General features: G+C 46.2%; 1 protein-coding gene and 1 long non-coding RNA gene across 2 annotated transcripts in view; both read right to left on the bottom strand.

Moving 5' to 3' along the window:
- MUC16 (mucin 16, cell surface associated) overlaps nt 1-21,678 on the bottom strand; it is a 114,997-nt gene that overhangs the window by 10,877 nt on the left and 82,442 nt on the right. The window contains exons 77-113 of the mRNA XM_089774914.1: nt 21,549-21,651; nt 20,732-20,904; nt 20,372-20,474; nt 19,556-19,728; nt 19,271-19,297; nt 18,844-18,986; nt 18,682-18,749; nt 18,379-18,551; nt 18,094-18,120; nt 17,667-17,809; nt 16,914-16,944; nt 16,491-16,633; nt 16,329-16,396; nt 16,026-16,198; nt 15,778-15,804; nt 15,427-15,569; nt 15,264-15,331; nt 12,527-12,699; nt 11,987-12,013; nt 11,271-11,401; nt 11,102-11,169; nt 9,783-9,955; nt 9,010-9,036; nt 8,592-8,737; nt 8,421-8,488; nt 7,936-8,108; nt 5,487-5,513; nt 5,107-5,255; nt 4,942-5,009; nt 3,709-3,881; nt 2,928-2,954; nt 2,453-2,595; nt 2,249-2,316; nt 1,682-1,854; nt 875-901; nt 543-685; nt 339-406 (exon numbers count right to left, since the gene is read on the bottom strand). Coding sequence (XP_089631040.1) covers nt 339-406; nt 543-685; nt 875-901; nt 1,682-1,854; nt 2,249-2,316; nt 2,453-2,595; nt 2,928-2,954; nt 3,709-3,881; nt 4,942-5,009; nt 5,107-5,255; nt 5,487-5,513; nt 7,936-8,108; nt 8,421-8,488; nt 8,592-8,737; nt 9,010-9,036; nt 9,783-9,955; nt 11,102-11,169; nt 11,271-11,401; nt 11,987-12,013; nt 12,527-12,699; nt 15,264-15,331; nt 15,427-15,569; nt 15,778-15,804; nt 16,026-16,198; nt 16,329-16,396; nt 16,491-16,633; nt 16,914-16,944; nt 17,667-17,809; nt 18,094-18,120; nt 18,379-18,551; nt 18,682-18,749; nt 18,844-18,986; nt 19,271-19,297; nt 19,556-19,728; nt 20,372-20,474; nt 20,732-20,904; nt 21,549-21,651 — 3,838 coding nt within the window. The remainder of the gene's footprint in view (nt 1-338; nt 407-542; nt 686-874; nt 902-1,681; nt 1,855-2,248; nt 2,317-2,452; nt 2,596-2,927; nt 2,955-3,708; nt 3,882-4,941; nt 5,010-5,106; nt 5,256-5,486; nt 5,514-7,935; nt 8,109-8,420; nt 8,489-8,591; nt 8,738-9,009; nt 9,037-9,782; nt 9,956-11,101; nt 11,170-11,270; nt 11,402-11,986; nt 12,014-12,526; nt 12,700-15,263; nt 15,332-15,426; nt 15,570-15,777; nt 15,805-16,025; nt 16,199-16,328; nt 16,397-16,490; nt 16,634-16,913; nt 16,945-17,666; nt 17,810-18,093; nt 18,121-18,378; nt 18,552-18,681; nt 18,750-18,843; nt 18,987-19,270; nt 19,298-19,555; nt 19,729-20,371; nt 20,475-20,731; nt 20,905-21,548; nt 21,652-21,678) is intronic.
- On the bottom strand, nt 17,201-17,573 carry LOC149520885 (uncharacterized). The gene is made up of 2 exons (XR_016348195.1): nt 17,505-17,573; nt 17,201-17,375 (listed from the first exon to the last, which is right to left on the bottom strand). It is a non-coding gene; the product is annotated as an uncharacterized LOC149520885 (long non-coding RNA).

Below are 21,678 nucleotides of genomic sequence, written 5' to 3'. Positions count from 1 at the left end.
TTATATATGATGGTAAAAAGAACTAACTCAAGTCCCCCTACCCAGGGGACAGATAGTTGTGTGAATGTGGAAGTAAAAGTAGCTAACTGAAATATCACAGTATGAAGTCAAGTGTATGAAACGGAGACCATCTAAGAGCACAGAGCAGCTTTCACTGTCTTCCCACGTCCTACAGAGTTGCATTATAAATGCCAGATGTTGCAGGAAGTTTGATACATGGATATTCTAAGTATTACGGTACAGGGAAAGGAACTATACAATATTAGCTATTAGCCTGGCAATCCAATGTGTATAAAGCCCTACACTGTAATGTACTTGAAGAAGAATCTGTTCCTTACCTAAAGGCCATCACTTTGCATCCTGAGAAGTCAGGGCCAATGCTGCTGTTTCTGACCAGAGGATCAATCTGTCAATGAAAAGATCATTTCCTGAGTAACACGTGGGGGGAACAGGAGGGGTGGCGAAGGGAGAGGGCACAGAGGCAGAGCACAAGAGCCAGTAAATGAAATAGGCCGGGCAGGTTGTGTCCCTGTTAGACTTACATAATAGAGCATTATTTTCTCTGTCGAATTGAATTTGGGGGATCCAGGAATCGCCAGGTCTGGAGTGTAGCGGAGGTTGGTTAAGGTGAAGTTCAGTGAGAAATGCACATCGGTTGCACTTTGTGGGATAGTTGGACTCAGAGCTGTAAGGACCGAGAGAAAGAATCGTAATTGAACGACCTAAAAAGCCTTCTTCATCTTCATGGTCACCCTCTATCCTAATACGGCTCAACACTCATCCAGTGCTCTCAAGAATTCCTTGCCCACTAATTCTCCAGAGTTGACAAGCCCTTTGATAGCTTTCACATGAATTAATTTAATAAATCACTTACTTGGCTCAAGAAGGGCTTCATTGTATCCTGGAAAGGAACAGAGATTATCATTCAGAAAAGGGGCCGTGGATGAGAGTATACGAATTGAAGAGATAACTCGGGAATGTACCCCCACAGGCCAAGTGCAGCAAAGTGTCGCTATGAAGTAAGGAACCCCGTTGATTACCAAGAGGTGCGTTTTTCCATAATCACAAGGAACTGCGAGGGGGAGATACCAGTGCACCACTGTGATAATATAATCAGAAATACCGTAGTGAGCTGGGAGACTAAATCCCACTGGGGTGTTGTCTCCCACATCCATTAGAAAATGGGACAAAATGTCGATATTTGGAAGGGCCTTTAGACCTCAGAATCCTTGGGATTCAATCTCCTAACTGAGATAGGTGTTTAGAACTTTTTACTCATTACACTAAATAAGGCCACGATTCAGCAAAGCCCTTTTGCTCATGCTTGTCTTTAAGCTCAAGCTATTCCATAAACGTTAATGGGAAACTTCTGTGCTGAAAATTAAGGTCATGCTTCAGTGCCGGATGAATGGGAGCCTAAGGCCCAACTGAGCCCTCCAGCTCTCACTTCCCTTTGTTTTCCATGTCCCCTATCCATCTCCTTGGGAATTTATCTTGTCCTAGTATGGTGGCCATCTCTCTAATGGAAGCGTGTTTCCATGGGGTGCCAGGAAATCAGCTGTCCTCCGAGCTCACAAATACTTTACTCTGGTCTGGCCTGGCTGCTCTGCTATGGGAATGTCTTTGGCATTCACGTGTTCCGTGAGCATTGCCCGGAGGTGCCAGACCATCGGCCACGTACCGTTGACAAAGAGGCTCTTCTTGTCCAGGTTGTAGGGTCCTAACGTGGTGATGTTCTTCATCATGCTGCTCAGCTCACGGTAAACCTTCACTCTGTCAAACCTGGGCGCTGTAGGGTCATTCCTGTAGCTGCAGACGGCGTCTATTCCCGTGTCGTCCCTGTTCATCACCGACCTAGGAAGTAAGAGGTTAGGAAGGTTTGTGTCAGTGTCACTCTCTGTCTTTGTTCCTTATATATGATGGTAAAAAGAACTAACTCAAGTCCCCCTACCCAGGGGACAGATAGTTGTGTGAATGTGGAAGTAAGAGGAGCTAACTGAAATATCACGGTATGAAGTCAAGTGTATGAAACGGAGACCATCTAAGAGCACAGAGCAGCTTTCACTGTCTTTCCACGTCCTACAGAGTTGCATTATAAATGCCAGATGTTGCGGGAAGTTTGATACATGGATATTCTAAGTATTACGGTACAGGGAAAGGAACTATACAATTTTGGCTATTAGCCTGGCAATCCAATGTGTATAAAGCCCTACACTGTAATGTATTTGAAGAAGAATCTGTTCCTTACCTAAAGGCCATCACTTTGCATCCTGAGAAGTCAGGGCCAATGCTGCTGTTTCTGACCAGAGGATCAATCTGTCAATGAAAAGATCATTTCCTGAGTAACACGTGGGGGGAACAGGAGGGGTGGCGAAGGGAGAGGGCACAGAGGCAGAGCACAAGAGCCAGTAAATGAAATAGCCTGGGCAGGTTGTGTCCCTGTTAGACTTACATAATAGAGCATTATTTTCTCTGTCGAATTGAATTTGGGGGATCCAGGAATCGCCAGGTCTGGAGTGTAGCGGAGGTTGGTTAAGGTGAAGTTCAGTGAGAAATGCGCATCGGTTGGATTTTGTGGGATAGTTGGACTCAGAGCTGTAAGGAACGAGATAAAGAATCGTAATTGAACGACCTAAGAAGCCTTCTTCATCTTCATATGCATGCATGTGACGAAGTGGGTCTTTGCCCACAAAAGCTTATGATCCAACACTTCAGTTAGTCTATAAGGTGCCACAGGACTCCTCGTCGCTTTTGCAGATTCAGACTGACACGGCTACCCCTCTGATACTTCATCTTCACAGCCACCCTCTATCCTAATACGGCTCTACACTCATCCAGTGCTCTCAAGAATTCCTTGCCCACTAATTCTCCAGAGTTGACGAGCCCTGTGATAGCTTTCACATGAATTAATTTAATAAATCACTTACTTGGCTCAAGAAGGGCTTCGTTGTATCCTGGAAAGGAACAGAGATTATCATTCAGAAAAGGGGCTGTGGATGAGAGTGTACGAATTGAAGAGATAACTCAGGAATGTACCCCCACAGGCCAAGTGCTGCAAAGTGTCGCTATGAAGTAAGGAACCCCGTTGATTACCAAGAGGTGTGTTTTTCCATAATCACAAGGAACTGCAAGGGGGAGATACCAGTGCACCACTGGGATAAAATGCTCAGAAATACCGTAGTGAGCTGGGAGACTAAATCCCACTGGGGTGTTGTCTCCCACGTCACCACGTCCATTGGAAAATGGGACAAAACATCGATATTTTGGAAGGGCCTTTAGGCCTCAGTAGCCTACACCCAGAAAATCCCTGGGAATCAATCTCCTAACCGAAGTAGGTGTTTGGAACATTTTACCCATGATCTTGAATAAGGCCACGATTCAGCAAAGCCCTTTAGCTCATGCTTATCTTTAAGCACAAGTTATTCCATAAATGTTAATGGGATGCTTCTGTGCTGAAAGTTAAGGTCATGTTTTAGGGCCCTGATGATTGGGAGTTTGAGGCCCAACTGAGCTGGTCAGTCCTCACTTCCCTTTATTTTCCATCCTTGTATCGTGGCCATCACTCCCATAGAGGTGTGTTTCTATGGGGTGCCAAGTACCGAGCTCACAAATATTTGACTAGATTCTGGCCTGGCTTCTCTGCTGTGGGAAGAGAACTTGTTGTACTATATATTTTTTGCTGGAGGTGTCAGACCATCATCCATTTACCATTGACATAGAGACTCTTCTTGTCTAGGTTGTAGGGTCCTAACTGGGTGATGTTCTTCGTCATGCTGCTCAGCTCACGGTAAACCTTCACTCTGTCAAACGTGGGTGCTGTGGGGTCATTCCTGTAGCTGCAGACGGCGTCTACTCCCGTGTCGTCCCTGTTCATCACCGACCTAGGAAGTAAGAGATTAGGAATGTTTCTGTTAGTGCCAATATCTGTGTTCATTGCTTAAATATGACAGTAAAAAAAACTACCTCAAGCCACCCTATCCCTAAGGACAGGATAGCTGTTTGAATATGGAGATAAAAGTAGCTCAATGAAATATCACATGATGAAATCAAGTGTATGAAACAAAGAGCATCTAAGAGCACAGAGAAATTTTTAGTGTCTTTCCAGGTGTTTCGAATCCTAGAATCCTGGAAGGGACCTCGAGAGGTCATCAAGTCTAATTCCCCTGCCCTCATGGCAGGACCAAGCACCATCTAGACCATCCCTGATAGATGTCTATCTAACCTGCTCTTAAATACCTCCAGAGGTGGAGATTACACAACCTCCCTAAAAACCTCTCCGAGGACATTGGGTGTGGTCTTCCCCCTTTTCATTGGCTGGGAAACAAACGCAGGTCAACTTCTTGGAAGGCAGCTATGCTCAATACTATTTAGGTGTTGCATGGTACATACCTGACATTGGTGGTACTTAGATACATGGCTATTATAAATAATAAGGCAAAGGGAGAGGAACTATACATCATGGCTGCATCTAGACTGACAAGTTTTTCTGCAAAAGTGGCCGCTTTTGCGAAAAACTTGTCAGCTGTCTACACTGTCCGCTTTGAATTTGCGTAAGCACAGTGGCGATCTAATGTAAGATTGTCAGTGTTCTTCCGCAAATACAATGACTCTCCTGTCTGGGAAAAAGCCCTTTTGCCCAAATGCTTTTGCGCAAGAGGGCCAGTGTAGACAGCTGAGAACCATTTTGAGCAAAAAAGCCCCGATGGCGAAAATGGCGATCGGGGCTTTCTTGCGCAAAACTGCGTCTAGATTGGCACAGATGCTTTTCTGCAAAAAGTGCTTTTGCGCAAAAGTATCCGTGCCAATCCAGACGATTTTTTCCACAAATGCTTTTAACGGAAAAACTTTTCCATTAAAAGCATTTGCGGAAAATCATACCAGTCTAGACGCAGCCCATCAGTTATTAGCCTGTCAATTCAATGTACATAAAACCATTCTTACCTAAATGCCATTATTTTGCAGTCTGTATAGGCAGGGCCAATGCTGCTGTTTGTGAGCAGAGAATCCATCTATCAGAGAAAGGGGTTTGTAAGTGACTCATTGAGAGAAAGAGAGAAGCGAGAGATCTATAAATTGGGAAGCATGGAGTGACTGAGCCAGACTTACATAATGAAGCATTATTTTCTGTGTCGAGGTGAATTTGGGAGAACCAGGATTCCCTAGATCTGGGGTGTATTGGAGGTTGGTTAATGTGAAGTTCAGTGTGAAAAGCTCCGTGGCTGGTAGTGGGCTTTGTGTGGTGGATGGTTTTGCAGCTGAAATAGGAAAGAATAAAATTCCCTTAAGACACAGCAGGAAAGACTCTGTCAGCTGAAACAGATACACTCTACATGACATGAGTTGTTTCCAGGGATGTTGGTCTCCTTAGTGATTTAATGGGCAGTGCAATAGCAGTGCTTGATTTTGTGCACAATTTGATTTTACTAAGTCCTTGAAAACATCACTCTTTCAGTGATTTTAACAAGTCTCCTCTGAAGAATACTTACATGGGAGAGTAAGTGGTTCATTGTAACCTGGAAAAGAAAGGGACAGGCATTAGGAAAGAGGGCCAGGAAGATAGTGAGTAAAGAATCGATGCTGAAATGAGAGTTTTTCCAGAATTTGAGTGGAAGTGGAATTGCTATAACCCCACTGTGACATACCAGGGGGCAATCCGAATCAGTCTTACCCCTACCGTGAACCTATGGGTGCCTTACAGTCCTTTCCTGCAGTAGCTCCAACCTGGGCTACTCACAAACAGCCTTGCATCATGCAAGTCACACCTTGCATATTTCAGTGTCAGTGTAACTGCAACACGCCAGCCACGCACAGGCATTTACCAATCTTGGTTATCCAGCAAGGTGATCCCGACACACTGCCAGGCCTGGATTCCCCCCAGCCCCACTCAAATATACACTCTGTATTATCCAGCCCTCTCTTGGACCATCCAGAGGTGTTAGGTCTATTGGACCTTTAAAGCAACAACAAAGAACAATTTGCTACCTGAAACGAAGTTACCCAGACAATTTAACTTAACTACGCTGGATTCGTTTTAATTAACAAGCAATTCAATCTTCTATCACCACAAAGAGAAAGATCTTAAATGAGCACAAGCAATGATGCCTACAAGTTAGAAATGGCTACAAGAAAAATAAAGGTAAAATACTTCCTACTGCCTAACTTAACAAACTACACTTGATTCAAAGACCCGTCCCCACCCCCCATCCTTCTCACAGCCTTATGGACCAAACGTATCAGGGCAGGACCCTTCCCCGAAAGTCTTGCGACTGTTTTCTTTTGTCTTCTGAGGTACAAAGTGGGAGATGGACAAGGAGAGACACTTGAGGTCAGTGGCTCTCCTTTTGGAAGTTTGCCTCCATTTTGAAAACCATTTCTCTCTGAGAACAAGAAGATGGTATGTCTAGTGTGGAAGGCTGCTTCCTGGTGAGTTTTTTCACATGTGTATGCTCACGTGCAGGTTCCCTCCCTGCCCCCGTTCTGCCTCATAACTCTGTTTACTGTTTACATTCAAATTAAGGCTAATGCACGTTCCTTTGTTCAGGACAGACCCGTTTGATGACTTCTGCCTCATAGGACTCTGGGTTTGGAACAGAGGCTAATAACATCATACAGAGGAATTTTATAACTTCACAGGCAGGGTTGCTACGTGTGTTGTAGCATGAGAAGATTGACCAGCAAGTTATTAGCTTTTAAATGACACCTTACCAGACATATTTTGTAACAATAGTGTGTAGGGTATGGATATAGGGGTGCATTCCATCACAACAAGACCAATACTAAACTAACAGCAATAGCACATTGATAGAGTGGTTGTCCTTCTGAAGGATTCCAAAACTCTTCATCAAAATGGAGCCAGCAGACAATAATGTTTTAACCTGCCAAAGGAAATGTAAGTACCTACACGAGAACTGCATCAAAGCCTCTAATGTTAATCATAGAATCATAGAACAATAGAACTGGAAGGGACCTTGAGAAGTCACCAGGTCCAGTCCTCTGCCCTCACGGCAGGACCAAGCACTGTCTAGATCCTCCCTGACAGGTGTCTGTCCAACCTGCTCTTGAATATCTCCAGTGATGGAGATTCCACAACCCCTCTAGGCAATTTATTCCAGTGTTTAACCACCCTGACAGGCGGGAAGTTTTTCCTCGTGTCCAACCTAAACCTCCCTTGCTACAGTTTAAGCCCATTGCTGTTTGTTCTATCCTCAGAGGCCAAGGAGAACAATTTTCTCCCTCCTCCTTATAACACCCTTTTAGATTCTTGGAAACCCCTATCATATCACATTAAGAGGCCTCCTCCTTTGAAAAGTGATGTAGGATCCCCGGGTCCTGAATTCGATTTTACCCCCATCAGCACAGAGCCCTGTAATGTCATGTTGGGGCGCTTAGGGTCTCCTTCCACATGGCCAGCACCTCTCCCGCTCCAGCTTTAGAGCCAAGATGCAGCCTCTAGCAGCCTTTTCCTATTCACCAAAGCGGTTACGCTCATGTTTATCTTCAGGCCCACACTTCATCGTGAGTTAAGTATGTGCATAAGGTTATGCAAATGCTGAAATGCTTTGCCAATAAGACTGGAACTAAGCCCATGTTGAGATATTTTGCTGATCTGAGGCCTTGTCCAATCTTGACTGGGAAGGAATACCACCTACAGAGTCACCCACAGCATTTCTTCCTCTGCTTGCATGTCCCTGGCATGTCTCCATGCACCAAGCAAACGCAGAGCTGCTAGACGAAGTCACTTATCTTTCGTTATTAAAGGCTTTAGAACTCATGGGTATTTATTGGATTATTTAACTATGTGGATTCCAATTTTGGTTGTCTATTTTTGGAGGATATTTAACTGTCAATTCCCATCTCAAGATGGTCTACATCAAAACAAGGAGCCATGCAAATATTTCCCGGTAGCGCAAGGAAAAACCAACAACACTTGATTACCATTGACATAGAGGCTCGTGTTGTCCAGAGTGTAGAGTCCTAACTGGGTGATGTTCTTTGTCATATTGCTCAGCTCATGGTAAACCTTTTCTCTGCCAAACCTGGGAGATGCGAGGTGGTTTCTGTAGCTGCAGACGGCATCCACTCCTGTGTCGTCCCTGTTCTTCAGTGACCTGGGAAATCCGATATGTGTCATGACATTTCAGTTGGTCATTAATGTTCTTAGATTCATTTCTAATATTTGATCAAACAAAGCATCCGAGGAAACCATTCTGCAGGTTCCAAAGAAGAGGAAGACGAATTTGAATGGCACCACACAGATAAAGCAAGCTTTGTTGAAACATACACAATGTAAAGCAAAAGTTCTGAAAAAGGAAATACATCGGCGCATGGAGAAGTTAATATGTTGAATATAAACACTTCAGAGAACTGAAAGTGGGAAGCCTTTCACTGAACCCCCCCCCCCCCCCCGCCATGACTCTTACCGGAATGCTATCACCCTGCAGCCAATATAGTCTGGGCCAATGCGGCTGTTTTTGAGTAGAGGATTGATCTAGAGAAGAAAAAAAGTTGCATCAACATGCCTTGTGGAGGAAGAGGCATGCGAGCTATCAAACAGCCCCACTCCGGGCAGGACATGGCTCAGGCAGACTCACATAATGAAGCATGACTTTCTCCGTCGAAGTGAATTTGGGGGACCCTGGCATCCCCAGATCTGTAGTGAATCGGAGGTTGGTTACAGTGATGTTCAGGGTAAAGTGCTCTGTTGTTAGTGGTGGCATTTGTGTAGCTGGGGTCACAACTGAAATAAACAAGGTGTCACATTATTGCCCGAAAACAGAAACTGCATCTCCTGCCTAAAGGAAACACTAAACGAGAAATCTACTGGCCCGGCAGATGTCCCAGGACACCTACGTTCCCTGGTTCCCAAACAGGACTCCTTCATCCTTTTCTTGTCACAGGTTGTGTGGACAGCAATGTCTTTAGCTTACTCCAGCCAGTCTGTCATTAGCTAGACGAAGCCCAACACCCTCTCAACTGCTTCAATGCCCATTGATATTTAAAGATACTTACTTGGCCCAGGGTATGGTTCATTGTAGCCTGAGGAGAGAAAAGGGACAATATTGAGTAAGCAGGTTGGGAAGCTTAGGGAAACCTAAAATCTCATTTGCTTGTGTAACCCTTGTGCCGGGTAGGCCTGGCAGTAACCAGGGCTGGGTTCGATATCTTGGGGTCCATCTCACATAGAACCGGCTCGAGCCCCCAGAAAATGTCAGAATGTGCCTGACACATGACAGACCCTGTATGCACATTTATTACCCAATAGTGCTCATCAGGGGACGGTCTTGCTCCATGTGTACACTACGAGGGCGCACACATGCACTGTGTTTGTTTCATGGACGTGCTCTGTTGGCTCTAAAGCGCAGCGAGTGACAGTCACTCCTGTGCCGAGGGGAGAGCATAAAACTTCTGGCTGCATCAATCCTGCTTGGACTCTGTCTTGTGTGAGTGGGCTCTATGCAATTAAGTTGAGCCCAGTCCTGGTGCAGGACCTGAGAACGGGGCCATGGGACTGTGTAAGACACCAGGGAGAGGATCACAGCTGACTTCTGCTTTATGTTCTGCCCCATTATTCAGCTGAGAAAAATGCAAAATATCTCAGTGGCCCACCAGCCTGGTGGTAGAGCTCCTTTGCCTTGTGTCACTAAGCACCTCCAGCCTTCACGGTGCTTGGCAGACTGGCTTGTTATTGCTAGTATGTCTTTAGGGACGTTTCCATGATCGAGCTATGCTCCACTAGTGACTCAACTCCTTTCATCCCTGTGCAAAGGAGAGCAGCGAGTTACCGTTAACGTAGAGGCTGGAGTTATCCAGCCTGTAGGGTCCTAGTGTGGTGGTGCCATTTGTCATGCTGCTGAGCTCATGATAAAGCTTCACTCTATCAAACGTGGGAGCTGCAGACTCGTTTCGGTAGGTGCAGATTGCATCCATGCCGGTGCCATCTTGATTCTTCAGAGGTCTAGGAAAGCGTACACTTGCTTACAGATGTGCAGGCAGGAAGGACAGCTATGTGCATTACAGTACGCAGGTCCCATTCTACCAGAGGTTTGCTGTAATTGCACTTCTCATTGAAATGCAACACAAGCCACGTGAGGACGACAAGAAAGAAAGAACGCCGGTGTCGGAGCTCAGAGCAGAGCTCATGCTGAGATGTACACCTAGGGCAATAACTCTGTGGTCCATAATGAATCTCCTCCAAAGCTAACTGCTCCCAATGACCTGGTTGTAAACTCCATTCACGTGAGCGGAGTTACACCCAAGTCACTGGAATCAGGGGCAGATGACGATTTTGCGGGGCCCAGGGCGGCACAATTTCACGGGGCCCCCCCTTTGACATGGCGCATGCACGGGGCTTCTTGAAGCGCGGGGCCCGGGGCGGCCGCCCCGCTCACCCTGCCCTATAGCCGCCCCTGACTGGAATCAGAACCTGGCCTAACGTTACGCAGGGACTGGGGAAAGCTCCAGTAGTATTTCTGTGTACCTTTACTTTCAAACACAGCGCCCTGGTTTTGATCTCACTACAGAGGGTGTAACTTAGGAGTAATTCCATTGGCATCAATGGCATTATAAGCAAGATCAGAAGCAGGCTTCTTAATAAAAAGCAACTTTAAGGGATCCCAAAGGGATTTAACTTTGTTTATGGCCTAATAAGGTTAACAGAATCCACTAACTTTGGGTATGTCTACACTACCCCGCTAGTTCGAACTAGCGGGGTAATGTAGGCATACCGCACTTGCAAATGAAGCCCGGGATTTGAATTTCCCGGGCTTCATTTGCATAAGCGGGGAGCCGCCATTTTTAAATCCCCGCTGGTTCGAACCCCGTGTAGCCAGCGGGGATTTTAAAATGGCGGCTCCCCGCTTATGCAAATGAAGCCCGGGAAATTCAAATCCCGGGCTTCATTTGCAAGTGCGGTATGCCTACATTACCCCGCTAGTTCGAACTAGGAGGGTAGTGTAGACATACCCTTTAAAAGGAACTGAAAGCAGGAAGGGATTAATTAAATACTAGGGAAACATCTATTTCTAATCCTCTTGTAGGCCAAAAAGGGAGTAAATCTCCAATGTGCTGTGTAACAAAAAGTCCCCAGCCATAGGATCCTTACCTTAATGCCATCACCTTGCAGCCAGTGTAGGCAGGGCCAATGCTGCTGTTCCTGAGCAGGCGGTCAAGCTGCCAAAAAGGATTTGAACCGATAAGTCATAAGAAAAAATAACAAAACGAAATGCTGTGGATCATGGAACAAGGGAAGGCTGTGAGGAATGGAGACTCACCAAAAGGGTCAGAACGTTGTTTGTGGCATTGACTGTTTTAGAGTTGTAAGGGAGATTGGTTATGGTGAAGTTCACTGTGAAATCCATATCTGGTGCAGCCGAAGGAGGGAGAGTTGTGGCTGGCCTCACAGCTGCAGAAAAGCACAAAGCCAGTCGTAAGTAGCGAGCTAATAAGGACACATCTGCTACTGCCAATGACGCACTAAGGGAGCCCTGTTCTGCTGGCATGGGCGCACTCTACAGCCACAGGGCTTGTTGTGTTGCAGCGCTAATTCACCATTGGTTCTCTACAGGCTGAAATGTACATGCCCACTCGAAAGGAGCATGGTGGGACCTGAACGGGGGCACGAGCCCTTGATTTCTGGGATTTCTGCCCTGCGGGGGGAGCGTTACCCCATTGTGAGTCCATGTGCAGGCTGCGAGATGCAGTTTCCATCTCGGCCAGCCCTGCACCCCGACAGACTAGATTGGCAAATTTTGAATTTGTGTTCAGCACACAGCTGGGCTGCAGCTGTGTGCTACTTGGGCCATGGGTTCCGAACCACTGGATTAAAGCATCTCTATCCAGTCCTTGTAGTTGGGCACTGTTAAAAATATGTGCCTTGCTTCTAATTCTACGTCCTTTATAATATCAGCAAAGGAAAAGGTATCGCCACAATTTCTTGCATGCTAACTTGTCAAAGCTCTACAGCTTTTCAGCTCTGAAAGATACGTACTTGGCAAAGGACGTGCTGCGTTGTAACCTGGAAAGGGAAAGAACAATTCTAGAATTAGAGAGGCTGGCGGGTGATGAATGAAGAGACATTGATTCAGAGACATCTTGATAAATGAAACGTTCCACGGCAGGACCCCAGATTTATTATCTCCCCTCACTAATGCAAAGCAGTTAGGGTCTAATGAGGGGCACATTTTGGAAAAACTGCTCAGTGCCTTCAGCAGGAAGAAAATTATTCCTACTTGGAGTTAGACCAAGTTGCAGCTTTCAATGCCGCTTCACAGCTCTTACAAGTTTCTTCTCATTTAAATATAAAGGGGGGAGGGGTGTTGATCTAAACTTAAAGCTAGTGGAGATAAATGGCTTAATTGGAGGCAGAGAGTATGCAGGGTGAATCCAAAGCACTTTCACAGAAACAATGGCACATTTAAAACACTGCTCATGCGTGCTGAAATCATTTCTTTCTGCACTATTTCTTTCATTCGTTTTCTGGGCCATGTGATTGTATCATTACAGCAATAAGGGAGCCAGCTGTGTTTACCGTTAACATAAAGGCTGTTATTGTCCAGGATGTAGGGTCCTAACTTGGTGATTCCATTAGTTTTGTTGCTCAGCTCATGGTAAACCTTCACTCTGTCAAACCTGGACATGGTCGATTCATTTCTGTAGGTGCAGAAGGCATCTACTCTGGTGTCATCTCCATTGTTCACAGGCCTAGAGAAAAGAAAACATGTCGTTGTCCTGAGCTCTCTGGTGCTCATGCTATATTGGTCTTCATTTGCTTCTACAATCCTCCTATGAGATACAGCTGAAAAAGTCAATCTACTGTTGGTGGGGCAATTCCTAATTCAGCCAGTGATGCCAAAACAGTACAACTAACTTCTGCCTAAATAAAACAAAATACTGGACTATGCAGCACTTTAAAGACTAACAAGATGGTTTATTAGATGATGAGCTTTCGTGGGCCAGACCCACTTCCTCAGATCAAATAGTGGAAGAAAATAGTCACAGCCATATATACCAAAGGGTACAATTTAAAAAAATGAACACATATGAAAAGGACAAATCACATTTCAGAACAGAAGGGGGATGGGGGGAGAGGGGGGGGGAAGGAAGGTGAATGCCAGTGAGTTAATGATATTAGAGGTGGGGAAGGGTAGATGTCTGTGAGTTAATAGTATTAGAGGTGATAATTGGGGAAGCTATCTTTGTAATGGGTAAGATAGCTGGAGTCTTTGTTAAGTCCCCTGTGGAGAGTGTCAAATTTTAGCATGAATGCCAGTTCAGAGGATTCCCTTTCAAGTACAGATTTGAATGTCTTCTGAAGTAGGATGCAGGTTAGCAGGTCGTTGAGACAGTGTCCTTTCTGGTTGAAATGACAAGCAACTGTTTTTTCTTTGTGATCCTGTCTAATGTCTGTTTTGTGGGCATTGATTCTTTGGCGAAGTGTCTGAGACATTTGTCCAATGTACATAGCAGACGGACACTTTCGGCACATGATAGCAATGGAAAATTAGACACCACTGCCTATCCCAGAGGACACCACTGCCAATCTGGTAGCAGACCTATGTAACTTCGTTCTCACCCACAATTATTTCCAGTTTGAGAACAACTTATACCTCCAGATCAGCAGCACAGCCATGGGTACACGCATGGCCCCACAGTATGCTAATATCTTTATGGCTGACCTAGAACAACGTTTCCTCAACTCCCGTCCCCTCTTACCCCTTCTCTACTTACGCTACATCGATGACATCTTTATGATCTGGACGCATGGCCATGAAACACAGAGATTTCAACAACTTACACCCCACCATTAACCTCAGCCTGGACCATTCCACATGAGAGATCCATTTCCTGGACACCACAGTACAAATCAACAATGGAAAATTAGACACCACCCTCTACAGAAAACCCACTGACTCATACAGTTACCTACATGCTTCCAGCTCCCATCCAGCACACACTATACGATCCATCATCTATAGCCAAGCCCTTTGATACAACCGCATCTGCTCTAATCCCACAGACAGAGACCAGAAACTTCAGGATCTCTACCAAGCATTTATAAACCTCAACTACCCACCCGGAGAAATAAAAAAGCAAATTGAAAGAGCCAAACGAATACCTAGAAACCATCTACTACAAGACAGACCCAAGAAAACCAACAATAGAACACCACTTGTCACCTATAACTCCCAACTTAAACCTGTCCAACACATTATCAATAAATTACAGCCTATACTGGAACAGGACACTAAACTCCAAGAAGCTCTGGGAGACAGACCCATAGTTTCCTATAGACAACCACCTAACCTCAAGATGATTCTTACCAACAACCACAGGACATACCACACTAATACCAACCCTGGTACTTTCCCTTGCAACAAACCCCGCTGCCAGCTTTGTCCACATATTCACTCTGCTGATACCATTATTGGACCTAACCAAGTGAGTTATAAGATCAAGAACACATATTCCTGCGCCTCCAGAAATATAATCTATGCTATCATGTGCCGAAAGTGTCCATCTGCTATGTACATTGGACAAACGTCTCAGACACTTCGCCAAAGAATCAATGCCCAGAAAACAGACATTAGACAGGATCACAAAGAAAAAACAGTTGCTTGTCATTTCAACCAGAAAGGACACTGTCTCAACGACCTGCACTTGAAAGGGAATCCTCTGAACTGGCATTCATGCTAAAATTCGACACTCTCCACAGGGGACTTAACAAAGACTCCAGCTATCTTACCCATTACAAAGATAGCTTCCCCAATTATCACCTCCAATACTATTAACTCACAGACATCTACCCTTCCCCACCTCTAATATCATTAACTCACTGGCATTCACCTTCCTTCCCCCACCCCCCCCTGCATCCCCCTTCTGTTCTGAAATGTGATTTGTCCTTTTCATATGTGTTCATTTTTTTAAATTGTATCCTTTGGTATACATGATTGTGACTATTTTCTTCCACTATTTGATCTGAGGAAGTGGGTCTGGCCCACCAAAGCTCATCATCTAATAAACCATCTTGTTAGTCTTTAAAGTGCTACATAGTCCTGTATTTTGTTTCAGCTACACCAGACTAACACGGCTACATTTCTATCACTGTTCTGCCTAAATAGACATTCCTGGAGATGTATGCACTGAAAATCGAAGTATCGATGCTTTCTTGTTAAAATACAAAAATAACCACAGAGAAGGGAGAGCTCTATCTCTAGCACATATCAGCATCATGTGGAAGAATGTGAAAAAAATCTCATTATTCTCACCAATAAGACACCACTTTGCATGCTATGTAGACAGGGCCAATGCTGCTGTTTTTCATCAATAGGTCAAGCTGGCAAAGAAAAAGATTTCATGAGTTCTTTGCAAGGAGATAACAATTATATCGAAAAGCCTGAAAAAGGAACGATGGGAGCAATTCAAACTTACCAGAGAGGTGAAGACAGTTTCTGTAGCATTGAATGTTTTGGAATGCTGGATTCCTAACTGGGATGAGTACTGCAGATTAGTTATGGTGAAGTTCACTGTGAAAGAGTCAAATGTTGAAGCTGGAATTGTAGGAGGCATCACAGCTGGAGAAAAGTGAATAGCAATTAGAAATTAACACAATTTTCCACTGTGCACATACTTACAAAAAAACTTATTGGCATAGATAAATATAAAGTATTTAATGAGCTTTCATTCTATCAAGGACAAAAATGGTCCAGAACATAGCTAAATCTTTACACAATAAAATCCTACAGTACATTACAAAATACACTGGTTTCTAAAGAAACTTACTTGTCACAGTGCTAGCTTCATTATAACCTGGAATGGAAACAAACAATAAAGAGACGTCAAGAGAACGAGCTAGAAAAGGAAAAAATAGAATGGGCAGCAAAAACATTTCCATGAAAATATAAGCTAAAAATTCTATGTAATATTTCAAACCATGATTATACATACTATTTGCATCCATAATTTCCAAGGGAAAACCAATGAAATGAAATACATCAAAGAATATTAAGACATAGAAATAGGCAATATACCGCTGACATAGAGGCTATTCCTGTCCAGGGTGTAGGGGCCCAGCATGGTGATGCCATTTGTCATGTTGCTGATTTCACGGTATACCCTCACTCTCTCAAACGGGGATGGGAGGAGGTCGCGCCTGTAGCTGCAGATGGCATCCACGCCCGTGTCATTCCCAGCTCTCACCGCTCTGCAAGAGAAGCAGCAATGACGGATTTAATCACCTGTTTGATTGATTTGCTGACGACTGTCCAGTACCGAAGAGAATGACAGCAAATGGACCTTGGCTACAGTGGGCATCTTGGCCATTGCATCCTTACCTAAAACCCGTCACTTCGCATGTGAGATGAGCTGGGCCGATACTGCTGTTTCCAGCGATTGGGTTGAGCTGGCAAAGAGAGGATGTCGTTAGTCTGCCGTACTGCCGAGAGACCCAGCTAACCTCAAAGGGCCGAGGGAGGCTGGGAGCCCATCACACTTACCAAAGAGACCACGGCTTTCGCAGTAGCATTGAATGTGGTAGAATGAGGAGTTCCCATGTCTGAAGCATACTTGAGGTTGGTAATGGTGAAGTTCACTGTGAAACGCTCAATGGCCGAAGTGGGGGTTTTAGATGGCAAAAGAGCTGAAAACAATGAAATAACAAAAGAAAAGGTCAATGAACTCCCCTCTATGGACCTATAGAAACACCTCTCTACTTCCACGGGTGCAGGTTTAGCAAATAGCAAAGAGATTTGTGGTTTTCCCCAAAGAGAAATGCGGACAGTTCTCCTCAGAGGACCAATTCCATTCCACTGCGCACAAAGGAACAGTTGGAGACAGGCACGATCCACCTCCCATGCCCTACTACATTTTCAAGGTAATAAGTTTCCAGTTTTTTCAGGAAGCAGCATTCTAAACTATACTCACTTGGCAGAGCCGGCGCTTCGTTGTAACCTGCAAGGAGAAGGCAAAATGATTAGAGGGCAACGGGACAGGCCGGAGGGCAAAAGGGACACACGGAAGTGAGGAGTGTTCATGAAAAGCAGCAGTGCAGAGCACAGCCAGAGACCTTCTGTGGTCCGCTTATTCCAGGCCTGGGACTCTTTGTTGCTCTATCACTCTGATCTCTAACGTCTCTAGTACAGGGTATGTCTCTCTTGTTGCTCCGGTGCAAAGAATGCCATAGAACTAGGACGGAAATCAGCGGCTTACCATTGACGTAGAGGCTGTCCTTGTCCAGGGTGTAGGGGCCCAGGATGGTGATGCCATTTGTCATGTTGCTGATTTCACGGTAAACCCTCACTCTGTCAAACTGGGACGGGAGGAGGTCGCGCCTGTAGCTGCAGATGGCATCCACGCCCGTGTCATTCCCGGCTCTCACCGCTCTGCAATAGAAGAAGCATCGCCGGATTGAATCACCTGGTTGAATGATTTGCTGAGGACTGTCCAGTGCCGAACAGAAAGAGATAAATGGACCTTGGCTACAACGGGCATCTTGGCCATTGCATCCTTACCTAAAACCCGTCACTTCGCATGTGAGATGAGCTGGGCCGATGCTGCTGTTTCCAGCGATTGGGTTGAGCTGGCAAAGAGAGGATGTCGTTAGTCTGCCGTACTGCCGAGACACCCAGGTAACCCCAAAGGACCGAGAGAGGCTGGGACCCCATCACACTTACCAAAGAGACCACGGCTTTCGCAGTAGCGTTGAATGTGGTAGAATGAGGAGTTCCCATGTCTGAAGCATACTTGAGGTTGATAATGGTGAAGTTCACTGTGAAATGCTCAATAGCTGCAGTGGGGGTTGTAGATGGCAAAAGAGCTGAAAACAATGAAATAACAAAAGAAAAGGTCAATGAACTCCCCTCTATGGACCTCTGGAAACACCTCTCTACTTCCACGGGTGCAGGTTTATCAAATAGCAAAGAGATTTGTGGTTTTCCCCAAAGGGAACTACGGACAGTTCTCCTTAGAGGGCCAATTCCATTCCAATGTGCACAGAGGAACAGTTGGAGACAGGCACGATCCACCTCCCGTCACCTACTACATTTTCAAGGGAATAAGCTTCCAGTTTTTCCAGGAAGCAGCATTCTAAACTATACTCACTTGGCAGAGCCGGCGCTTCGTTGTAACCTGCAAGGAGAAGGCAAAATGATTAGAGGGCAACGGGACCGGCCGGAGGGCAAAAGGGACACACGGAAGTGAGGGGCGTCCAAGAAAAGCAGCAGTGCAGAGCACAGCCAGAGACTTTCTGTGGCCCGCTTATTCCAGGCCTGGGACTCTTTGTTGCTCTATCACTCTGATCTCTAACGTCTCTAGCACAGGGCATGTCTCTCTTGTTGCTCCGGTGCAAAGAATGTCATAGAACTGGGACAAAAATCAGCAGCTTACCATTGACGTAGAGGCTGTCCTTGTCCAGGGTGTAGGGGCCCAAGATGGTGATGCCATTTGTCATGTTGCTGATTTCACGGTAAACCCTCACTCTGTCAAACGGGGATGGGAGGAGGTCGCGCCTGTAGCTGCAGATGGCATCCACGCCCGTGTCATTCCCGGCTCTCACAGCTCTGCAATAGAAGAAGCAACGCCGGAATTAATCACCTGTTTGAATGATTTGCTGAAGACTGTCCTCTGTCAAAGAGAATGACAGCAAACGGACCTTGGCTACAGCGGGCATCTTGGCCATTGCATCCTTACCTAAAACCAGTCACTTCGCATGTGAGATGAGCTGGGCCGATGCTGCTGTTTCCAGCGATTGGGTTGAGCTGGCAAAGAGAGGATGTCGTTAGTCTGCCGTACTGCCGAGAGACCCAGCTAACCCAAAAGGGCCGAGGGAGGCTGGGAGCCCATCACACTTACCAAAGAGACCATGGCTTTCACAGTAGCATTGAATGTGGTAGAATGAGGAGTTCCCATGTCTGAAGCATACTTGAGGTTGGTAATGGTGAAGTTCACTGTGAAACGCACAATGGCTGGAGTGGGGGTTGTAGATGGCAAAAGAGCTGAAAACAATGAAACAACAAAAGAAAAGCTCAATGAACTCCCCTCTATGGACCTACGGAAACGCCTCTCTACTTCCACGGGTGCAGGTTGAGCAAATAGCAAAGAGATTTGTGGTTTTCCCCAAAGGGAACTACGGACAGTTCTCCTTAGAGGGCCAATTCCATTCCACTGCGCTCAAAGAAACCGTTGGAAACAGGCACGATCCACCTCCCATCCCCTACTACATTTTCAAGGCAATAAGCTTCCATTTTTTTCAGGAAGCAGCATTCTAAACTATACTCACTTGGCAGAGCTGGCGCTTCATTGTAACCTGCAAGGAGAAGGCAAAATGATTAGAGGGCAACGGGACCGGCCGGAGGGCAAAAGGGACACACGGAAGTGAGGAGCGTTCATGAAAAGCAGCAGTGCAGAGCACAGCCACAGACTTTCTGTGGTCCGCTTATTCCAGGACTGGGACTCTTTGTTGCTCTATCACTCTGATCTCTATCGTCTCTAGCACAGAGCATGTCTCTCTTGTTGCTCCGGTGCAAAGAATGCCATAGAACTGGGACAGAAATCAGCGGCTTACCATTGACGTAGAGGCTGTCCTTGTCCATGGTGTAGGGGCCCAAGATGGTGATGCCATTTGTCATGTTGCTGATTTCACGGTAAACCCTCACTCTGTCAAACGGGGACGGGAGGAGGTCACGCCTGTAGCTGCAGATGGCATCCACGCCCGTGTCATTCCCGGCTCTCTCCGCTCTGCAATAGAAGAAGCAACGCCGGAATTAATCACCTGTTTGAATGATTTGCTGAAGACTATCCTCTGCCAAAGAGAATGACAGCAAACGGACCTTGGCTACAGCGGGCATGTTGGCCATTGCATCCTTACCTAAAACCCGTCACTTCGCATGTGAGATGAGCTGGGCCGATGCTGCTGTTTCCAGCGATTGGGTTGAGCTGGCAAAGAGAGGATGTCGTTAGTCTGCCGTACTGCCGAGAGACCCAGCTAACCCCAAAGGGCCGAGGGAGGCTGGGAGCCCATCACACTTACCAAAGAGACCACGGCTTTCGCAGTAGCGTTGAATGTGGTAGAATGAGGAGTTCCCATGTCTGAAGCATACTCGAGGTTGGTAATGGTGAAGTTCACTGTGAAACGCTCAATGGCTGGAGCGGGGGTTGTAGATGGCAAAAGAGCTGAAAACAATGAAACGACAAAAGAAAAGGTCAATGAACTCCCCTCTATGGACCTACCTAAAAGCCTCTCTACTTCCACGGGTGCAGGTTGAGCAAATAGCAAAGAGATTTGTGGTTTTCCCCAAAGGGAACTACGGACAGTTCTCCTTAGAGGGCCAATTCCATTCCACTGCGCTCAAAGAAACCGTTGGAAACAGGCACGATCCACCTCCCATCCCCTACTACATTTTCAAGGCAATAAGCTTCCAGTTTTTTCAGGAAGCAGCATTCTAAACTATACTCACTTGGCAGAGCCGGCGCTTCGTTGTAACCTGCAAGGAGAAGGCAAAATGATTAGAGGGCAACGGGACCGGCCGGAGGGCAAAAGGGACACACGGAAGTGAGGAGCGTCCATGAAAAGCAGCAGTGCAGAGCACAGCCAGTGACTTTCTGTGGCCGCTTATTGCAGGCCTGGGACCCTTTGTTGCTCTATCACTCTGATCTCTAACATCTCTAGTACAGGGTATGTCTCTCTTGTTGCTCCGGTGCAAAGAATGCCATAGAACTGGGACAGAAATCAGCGGCTTACCATTGACGTAGAGGCTGTCCTTGTCCAGGGTGTAGGGGCCCAGGATGGTGATGCCATTTGTCATGTTGCTGATTTCACGGTAAACCCTCACTCTGTCAAACGGGGACGGGAGGAGGTCGCGCCTGTAGCTGCAGATGGCATCCACGCCCGTGTCATTCCCGGCTCTCTCTGCTCTGCAATAGAAGAAGCAACGCCGGAATTAATCACCTGTTTGAATGATTTGCTGAAGACTATCCTCTGCCAAAGAGAATGACAGCAAACGGACCTTGGCTACAGCGGGCATCTTGGCCATTGCATCCTTACCTAAAACCCGTCACTTCGCATGTGAGATGAGCTGGGCCGATGCTGCTGTTTCCAGCGATTGGGTTGAGCTGGCAAAGAGAGGATGTCGTTAGTCTGCCGTACTGCCGAGAGACCCAGCTAACCCCAAAGGGCCGAGGGAGGCTGGGAGCCCATCACACTTACCAAAGAGACCACGGCTTTCGCAGTAGCGTTGAATGTGGTAGAATGAGGAGTTCCCATGTCTGAAGCATACTCGAGGTTGGTAATGGTGAAGTTCACTGTGAAACGGTCAATGGCTGGAGTGGGGGTTGTAGATGGCAAAAGAGCTGAAAACAATGAAACAACAAAAGAAACGGTCAATGAACTCCCCTCTATGGACCTACGGAAATGCCTCTCTACTTCCACGGGTGCAGGTTGAGCAAATAGCAAAGAAATTTGTGGTTTTCCAGAAAAGGGAACTACGGACAGTCCTCCTTAGAGGGCCAATTCCATTCCAGTGTGGACAGAGGAACAGTTGGAGACAGGCACGATCCACCTCCCGTCACCTACTACATTTTCAAGGTAATAAGTTTCCAATTTTTTCAGGAAGCAGCCTTCTAAACTATACTCACTTGGCAGAGCCGGCGCTTCGTTGTAACCTGCAAGGAGAAGGCAAAATGATTAGA

Source organism: Pelodiscus sinensis, chromosome 32 (genome assembly GCF_052426305.1).
Source record: "Pelodiscus sinensis isolate ZL-2025 chromosome 32, ASM5242630v1, whole genome shotgun sequence".
In the NCBI taxonomy this organism is placed as follows: Eukaryota; Metazoa; Chordata; order Testudines; family Trionychidae; genus Pelodiscus; species Pelodiscus sinensis.
The sequence above is the reverse complement of the archived record's forward strand: the minus strand, read 5'-3'. Positions and strand labels throughout refer to the sequence as shown.